Source organism: Ostrinia furnacalis, unplaced genomic scaffold (genome assembly GCF_004193835.3).
Source record: "Ostrinia furnacalis isolate ACB-3 unplaced genomic scaffold, ASM419383v2 OfSCF4955, whole genome shotgun sequence".
Classification (NCBI taxonomy): domain Eukaryota; kingdom Metazoa; phylum Arthropoda; class Insecta; order Lepidoptera; family Crambidae; genus Ostrinia; species Ostrinia furnacalis.
This window is the reverse complement of record NW_021135194.1, coordinates 69,010-78,360: the sequence shown is the minus strand read 5'-3', so window position 1 is coordinate 78,360 and position 9,351 is coordinate 69,010. Positions and strand designations below refer to the sequence as shown.

Here is a 9,351-nt window from a genome sequence, read left to right as displayed (position 1 = left end):
TTCAATGCTATTCAATTTTATAGCTAGCATTGAATGAATCTCAAAATCATTTTGATCTCATCCTCTACTAAAAATATATTACAAGATTGTGATACAGTCACAATCACGAGGTAGTTATTTAAACTACCCTTGATTCCATACTTCATACTTTTAACAGCGAGAATATAGGATCAACAACAGTTCCAATGATTTTGTATCTCTCAAACCTGATTTAGATTTATCGAGAGCCTAAATAAAATAAACAAACATAAAATGCAGCATGAAAATCGCAGCACGGCTGGGCGCTGCGGCCAGTGCAAGTGCAATATGGTCGCTACAATCAATGTGCGCGCGCTGCAGCGCGATTCTTTCAGGCGTGAAAATGAATGTTATAAATAATCAGGCGCACCGCGAATAATTATCATACGAGCTTGAAGGCCAGTGCGGTTTCGACTAGTGGTTGATACGAAAAACCTACGAAAACTGTGAAACAAAACTTCTACCCTACAACCGTCAACAGCACGGAGCGACAATGGATTGGTTGAGATTGGTCGGTATCATTCGTGCATGGTTTCCTAATGTGATGTGATAGTGCTATTATAGTGAACCCCCAAGGACTGTGATAACAAAAGGAGTGATAGTGGATTAATGGTGCAACTAAAATGTTGAAAAAACTGTGAAAAGCGCGTATCCGCGTTCATTAAACGGGAAATCCAAATTCAATTTTACATGCGCGCGACCATTACGCAGTGACAATAAATGAAAAGTGATGATTAATTACTGAAATAATAAGCCGTGTTATTAAAGTTTACATGATATGAAAAACAAAATTAATGTTGATTCAGGTTTGATCGGTCAAAAGTTAGAAATCTGTGATACCAATACAAAAAAGTACATTTTAAATAGGTAATGTATTGTTGATAGACCATCCGACATTGATTTGAATGATTGATCGTTAAAATAAAAAGTCTGAATATTTATTTGAAAGATAAAGTAATTAAATCACATCATTTACAAACCTAAATTGTTACAAGTGGTACAACTAAATACAAGCTTATACTATTGCGTGCAAGCTTAAGCTTGACGATACATCTATTAGTATAATAAAAAGTAAAGACAGTGAAAACAGAGTTAAGTTATTCAACCTAGATTTACAGAACTGATATCTATGAAAAATAGATTCATTCATCCACTATATTATAGTAGTTTCTTATGCACCGGTTGTTTAATTGCAACAATAAGTATTTGAGGTAAATGCAAAGATTCATAAATTGTAATGAAGCAGGTATCTACAATAAGTATCGCTTGAAAAATTAAAATTTCAGCAGACTGACTCATACGCCCGTATTCACAAACATTACTATGAGGTCTCACATTGCGCGTGGACGCACAGGGTGACACACGAACTAATCACAGAGCTCTATTCAACCCTGTGCGTTCGATTTGCTGCTTCGCTTAAGTTTATGAATACGGGCGATATTGTTAGCGCTCTATAGCGAAATCCTGTCACCTTCCTGATCGTGGTTCCCACCAGAAGCAGTTGATTTTATCGCGCTATAAAAATGGCCTTCAATATTTTACCTATATCACATGATAGGAAGCAATTTTTCTTCAGTTTGATTGATTACTAGAAAATCAAGTAGATCTTGGTTATAGCATGCCAAATCAGGTCAATTTACATTATTTGCTGCTAGATTTTACGCACCATTTTGAATAATGTAGTAAATGGATAAAAGTTCAGGTTTTTAACACGCTTTTATCAGGTCTTCGTGTATGTAACTATGTAATGGAGTCATAGAATCTGAATTACACGCACTTCTAATCCTTGTATCATCATGAATCTTGGCAATTATGTATAATATGTAGATTAGATGACAATACATTAATTATGGTACCATCAGCTGGTCTGATGATGGAACTGGACGGTGGCCATAGGAACATATAATGTGGCGTGTTTTTAGTTTTTTAAACTATTAATTTTTTAAGATTACAAATGTGACTCTAGGATGGATTTCAAATTACGAATTTAAAAAAGTCAATTTATGAGAATTAATCTAAGGAAGTACCTAAATAGTTAGTGTAAAATAAGGAATTGTGCTCCATTGTAAGCTGAATGGTATCCTTCCGTTTGGCCAAATTACTTTTCGCCAAATTTCACTTCGCAAACAACTTATCGCCAAAGTTTCATTTCCCAAATGAACTTTTAGCAACTGTACTTTTCGCAACTAATTCATTTGGTCAAATTATCATTTGGCCAAATTTTACTTGGCAAATGTTTATATAGCAAATGTTTTATGTTGCCAAATATTATATCCCAAATAATTTGTTTGGTCAAATTGACACTTCACATACCTACTTACCCACCGTTACCTACCCACAAATCAAAGCAAAAGGCACATGATCATGGTTTTCACAATATTTTTATGTAAAACATTGCAGAAAATAGTATGGTTGCAAAAAGTAGGTATTGCGGAAAATAGTAGGTTAGGTTAGGTTAGAATCACCTCTATTGTTAATGAATCATTTGGAAATTTCGATACAAATAATGAAATAAGGAAATTAATGTAGAACAAATTTTATATTAACTACCCACTAAACAAAATAATAACCACAAGCTAATTTGTATACCATTCTATGCACCAATCAAATTATTTTGTAAATGGTTTATCGTGAAATATTCTTGCCTAATGAAACATTTGGCAAACCATACTTTGCCAAACAATAATTTGCTAAACAATAATATGCCAAAAAAAACATTTGCGAATTAAAAGTTTGCAATAAGTTGCTTTGCCAAATGAGAATTTGCCAAATGAAAATTTGCGAAATGTTGTTTGCGATGTGATAATTTGGGAAACGTTTTTTGGCCAAACATTAGTAATCCAAGCTGAATACTAATAATTTAACAAGTAGAATATGTGAACGACTGAAACATAAGATTCAGAGAGTGAAAATCACGGAAAATGAACAAACAAAACATGCAAAAATATCATCCTAAAAACATAACCATCCTTCTGGCGCAGTCGGGTAATAAAACCTATGATTACCTACATAAGAGGTTAATTAACACAGCTGCACATTGTAATTTAAACACAAATTTATTGAAGTAATAGGTAATCATCGAAATCGTCCTCCGCATTACTTTCTTTTCCGCTCGCAGTTGGTTAATAATAACATACAAGATGTCCAAAGTTTCCGATTTAAGTTAAATTGAATTTAAATATCTCAGTGTGCTTCAATAACCAATCTGAATGTATATGTTACAGTCAAAACTCTTCGGTCAAAACCACTGTTGACTGCAAAAATCAGTCAAAAGAGGTTTGATTTTGGATTTGATTTGGTTTGGACTGATGCCCTTGATCAATATCACTTTTGACTGATTTTTCCAGTCAAAAGTGGTTTTGACCAAGGGCGTTAGTCAAAAGTGATTTCGTCTGGTTTTATGTAAAACCACTTTTAATAAACACATCAGTAATAATAATCATGAGTGACCATGAAAGTTTAAAATAATATAAAACCACTTTTGTTTTTTTTCCCGTCAAAAGTGGTTTTGACTGATTATGAGGTTTGGCAACATATACAAAATTATGAAAATGTAGTGGAGAATCAATGAATATACTTTGACATATAAATAAAACTACCATAAGGTTGTAATCATTGTTATCAAGTGCTTATGTCCTTATCAATTTGGTGGTTGACACCATAAACCAACAATTCCAAGACACAACTTCTACAAAAAATCCATATAAATCGATCGAAAGTGACCTCAATTTAGGGGAAAAGTAGGAGGATTGGTGCCTTTGACAATTTAGTGCAAATTGACAATGAAAATCCTTTAGTTTGTCTTCATATCGTTTATTCCTAAAACTGAATTTTTATTTGATGTTAACTTTGTCAGTGGTGACTTTTGACTTTATTAAAGCCAACCCCAAGATTCTTCAAAGACTTTTTGCTATTTCTCATAGTTTTATTAAATCACATTATTACTTACACATCATTTTAAATAACATTATGTACTTTTACGTGTATTACATCATATTTTGTCGTATGTGTCGTACTGTTACGCCGACACTATAATTAAAAGTTCTTTTGTTTTTTTACAGTTCGCTCTTCTAATAGCTGTTGCTTCAGTAAAGGTCCAGGCAGAAGGGCCCAAGTAAGTAATAAAATAGTTGCGTTAAGAGAGAATTAAATCATCTGTCTCGATTATGTGTAAATGTGATCCAAAACAAACTTTTTGATGAGCTTTGATGATATTAAGCACCGTTTGCTGATGCGTTGGATTCATTCACTCAGCTACTACTGCTCTGCCATGCTTCAAGCAACGTGAGTTGATATACCTAATCTCATAGAAAGGGGCAAAGTAACGATTGAATGAACCAACAATTATAGTGTTACGAGAAAATTACTTTATCAATGGAGCTAGCGAAAGTCTATATGCTTTGCGATGGAAACTGTTTACATTGTCAATGTCACTGAGTCGGCGAATGCGAGTTGATTTGTATGTTTCTCCGCTATGCGATAATTGCATGAACATTGATGAGCCGCCATCCAGGCATAGGTAATCACCGCCTGCGGACTAGAAAGTGAGAGTCAGGCCCCAAGGTTCACATACGCGCTGAGTAAAAAAGTGACAATAAAAATCAGAATTGATAATATATCAAGTGTGACGGCCGACGTTCGTACCGTCGGCTCCGAGAGGGAAAGCACTACCGCATCACGCTCTGAGCCATTGACACTTAGCGGAACAGCGTCGGCCATAAAAACACATTGACGAACATGCAAGCGACTCATTGACTACGACAGAATACCGCAACTCTAATTTTCTTTTGTTTCAGAAAGAAGATACGTATACATCTTCCACAAAAAGTGAAGCACATACACCACCATAAGAAGATTTACATCACGAACCATCCCGCATCCTCCCAATATGCACCGGCCTATTTACCAAGTGCGGAGGGTGCGATGGCTTTGCCCAGTAATGTTGCGCTCCCAGCCGTAGCCAGCTTGGTTCCTTTTAACTCCGTGGAACTCTACGACGAGCCGCAGACACGATTGCCGGGGGTCACGCCGGCGGCCTCCAAACTCCTGCCGCTTTACAGAGCGAGAGGATATTATGGCCCCACTCCATCCGACTGGGATGAACAAGAATACGATCTTTCGCCTCCGCCTGAGCACACAGACAACAACTACGCTGCCTCAGACTACACTGGACCTTCGGCCGGTCCACTACCGATTCCACCAAAAAGAGTGAAAGTCGTAAAATTTAACGATATTCCGCGTAAGAAGAATACAAGGAAACCTAAGCCGAAGCGTCCGGCAGTCAGAACACCAAGACCCCCAACAGAAGAAGAACATCCAGTGTCAAGTTTTCATGAGCAATTTTATTCCGATGTAGATTTGTCAGGGACTATCAGAAAAGTCAAGAAGCCACCACGTGTCGAAAAGATTGTCGACGGAGACACCGAACATATCCACACATACAGTGAAGAACACATTCATAAAGTAGTATTTGACGATGGGTCAAAACTAGTTGATCCAGTTGGGAGTATGTCAGCCATTAGCGGAGCACGTCCTTTTATTCCTTTTAACAATGGCCAGGCTCTACTGGCAATCCCGCCCAATTCATTAGGCGGTTTCTCTGCCGTTGGCTCATTAGCAAACCCAGCTCAATTAGAATATGCCGGTTACAATCCACGTGATGTCACTCACGATCATATTTTCCATGACCATGGTGAGATACCATCTGATTTAGATATAACAAAAGACACATTAGGCTACCCGCCGAAAGTATCATACAATAGCCAAGGCTTAAGAATAAATACAGATGGTGCAAACAGTGCTAACAATAAGAGGTTCAAATATAAGTATGCTAATAAACATCCCAAACCAACAAAACCGACCCAAACTAACGATTATTCTTATTATGAAAGTATATTTACACCATTCAACACTGGTTTAAAAAAAATACCGAAGCCTAAAGTCCCACAGTATGATACGCAACCGCAGTCAAACTTCGATGATTTCAGGTCAATTCCATCATTTAAGTTACCAGGAAAGCACAAGCCTCGTGCTTATGGGAACAGTGTCTCTGACTATAGGCTGCAGTCCGCCAGCGTGCCATCGCCCTTCTCCGTGTCCTCGACCGTCGTACACGACTATCAACCGAAATCATACACTGGCGCTCTACCCCCGACAGGATTTTCAAAGTTTAAAGATCCATTCGTAAACTATAAAGACGGTTATGCCAATAATTACGAATATGATACGTATGCCTCATCGTCAAATGTTCACACTTCGGAAGACAAAAATGATAATTCCATTTTATCTTTACAAGGTGCCAAGGGCAAGAAAAAATCAGTATCAACACAAAATATAAACTTTGGTGGACAGGACCATCAGACTATGATTGATCACTTGGAGGAGAGTGGCGTGCCCGCTGACCTTAACGATGACGACACTCCGACAGCCTTAGATAGTTTCAGCAGTTTCGACGATAACAAACCGCTCGACCCAGTGCCGTCTACGCCCTACACCATCCGGGAAACTTCACCTGCATATCATTACTATGCGTCGATGGCTGCAAAAGCAATGCAGAACGAACAAGCATCTATGCCGGAGGCTTCAAATGACAACTTTCAATACGCAGAAGCTCCGACGCAATCTACGACACACGCGCCATCAATAGCAACTACTACTGGTTCAGCACATTACTTTGAGATGCAGAGTTCTAATTCAGCGTCTACAGAACCTCCCGAATTCATGGCTGAGGCTGAGACGAGGCGGAGACCGAAACAAAAAGGCCTCAACCTCGGTCCGGACCGGGACTCGAGGCAAAGGTACCCGGTGCTACAGGACTACAAAGCCGATGATAGACCGATGCAGCACAAACTTCACCAGGAAAAGTACCTCCACGATTCCGACGCAGAATCCATTAGAGGACAGTTAAAATATGGTGACAAAATTTGAACACTAGTGGTGCTTTAGTAGTTGTATATAGTTATCGTGTGTATTGTAGTAATTGTTCGTGATCTTAGTTCTATATTTGTTATGCGCGTCGCCGTGAGTGAGTTGATAATAATTTAATCTACTGCTTTGGAACATTTTATTTATTGCCGTGTTAATATAGCTAAAATAATCTTATTCCGATTATTAGCTATAAAAAAGCGAGACGACAATGGTATTCATGCATTTTGTACGAATCATTAGGCGAAGTGTAGTATAAAATTAAAAAGTCCCTAACACACTCGTTTTTTCTTTATTATAGTGTTTTTCGTGTTTATGACCGGTATTCTAAAACAATGCTCAGCTGTGATCTCATTATAAGAGATTCAAACATGTCCACAATTCATTTCACAGGCCTTAACATAACATAACGTAGTAAGCATAGATCGAGTTTTAAGTATGCATCGTTTTGGAATACGAACAATTCCAAGAATTACCTAGCTTCTTCCATTGCTTACATTGAAATCCCGTGTCTTCAACGAAATCATCAAGAAGGTAAGTAAAGATACATCTAGATTTTGACTACTTTTGACACAACGGTCTTCAAATAAAGTTGTCCTTGAAACCAGATTTCTCAAGAAAACACTATCTTGCAAGATCATCACGAATCCGAGCTCTTTAACATGTTTATATTGCTATATCAAGCAATTAATATACGAGTAGGTACTTACCTGTGCATAGTATTAATAATAGATTTCATGGAAGCCTGTATAGTATTTAGGTTCAAATAAAACATGCAAGAATTTAAGTACCACTGAAAAACACGAGTTTCACCTGCCTCTGTCAAAAATTATCATGAGCGGAAATCGACACAATTTATTTAGGTATCATAGTATACTTATTTAACATAATGTATTTTACAACATGATTCTTTGGTGAACCTTTCACAGGCGTACGTAAGCTGTACGCCTGTTCGTTGTTGACAGTTCTCTCTTCATTTTACTGAACATTGCGTTACTTCAAACACAGGCGTTATACGTGATCTTACACTTGCCGTGTTTCGAGGGGCACACATTTTGTGATGAGGTCAATTTCAATCATGTTAGACTTATATTACTAACACTGCTCTCTTAATTTTAAGAGTAACGCAATATTCGCCTATGTAAGCGTAAGTGATCTTACTGTTGTAGCGTTTCGAGGGGCACACATTTGTGATTTTTCAGTTTCAGTCACGTAAGGCTCATTACTAACACTGCTCTCTGCATTTTAGTGAATATTGCGTTACTTCTAACATAGGCGTTAGTGATCTTAGGCTGAGTTGCACCACCTAACTTAGACCGTAACTTTGACGATAACCGGTGCTTTTTGTATGGATTTTGACAGATTTTTCGCGTTTGTCAAAGTTAAAGTAAGATGGTGCAACCCAGCCTTACTGTTGTAGTGTCTCAAGGTGCACACATTTGTGATTTGCTCAGTTTCAGTCATGTCAGGTTCATAAAATCTGACATCAGGTTTGAAAGAGATGCTTGAACTTTTCTATTTTTTTGAAATGGTTGTTCTGCAAAAGTACATATGTCAATTTTTATTATTGAAAAAAATTTTTAATCATTTATTTTTATAATTAAAATGGGAAGAAGCTTACATAATCTAATCAGGTTCGAATTTACCATGTAGGGCACACTTTCACATTGTTTTATACATAAGTTGTCTCATCGTTTTACAAACTACGTTCACCAAAATAATAAATAAATCCCTGATTACGACAAATAGTTAATAAATCATCAAATTAATTGTTTACCAAAAAACAAACATTTTGCTGTCTGATTTGGAATTGTTTCGCTTCAATTTTTGGTAGGTAATTGGTAACCAAATATGAAATTAGTTTTACTGTCATTAAAAATACTAAACAATAAAGCTATTTTTCGTGCAACATTACATAGAGTAAATAAATAAGCGCCTGGAATTGCTATAATATCGTGACATTTAAGACATAAATAAAACAATTGAATTGGAAATGGTTTAATAAAGGTACATCATCAGGTCTTCTCTGTGGCTTGTCTTTTTTCAGGGTTTTCCTTGAGCGCCGTACTACCCTGTCTTGCTGTTTAATGTGTATAATAAAACTCTACGGGAGGAAACATTTAATTTAAAACTATAAGAATGTAAAGTGCACGTCTTTTTCACGAATTTTCATGGTAGTAATGGCTCATCACAATCAATAATCAAAACACACGTAATATGTTTGTACATACCGTAAGAGGTACGTTTTAGCTTTAAATAAAATTTCTGAACTCTTTTAACTGAAACTGCCTTGCTGGACAAGGCAGCCTCCAAGGATTTCCATTATATTTACAACCCTTTCGCTGAACCAGGATCTCTTACGCCCGTATTCACAAGCGATGCTTGCTTAAGTGAAGCAGCAAATCGAAC

At 36.9% G+C, this 9,351-nt stretch overlaps 1 protein-coding gene across 1 annotated transcript; it reads left to right on the top strand.

The window, feature by feature from the left end:
- Positions 1-416: 416 nt before the first annotated feature.
- On the top strand, positions 417-7,213 carry LOC114360351 (uncharacterized). The gene is made up of 3 exons (XM_028315038.1): positions 417-529; positions 4,080-4,132; positions 4,815-7,213. The coding sequence occupies exons 1-3, from the start codon at positions 512-514 to the stop codon at positions 6,943-6,945; spliced, it is 2,202 nt and encodes a 733-aa protein (XP_028170839.1). The 5' UTR covers positions 417-511; the 3' UTR covers positions 6,946-7,213.
- The last annotated feature ends 2,138 nt before the right edge of the window (positions 7,214-9,351 follow it).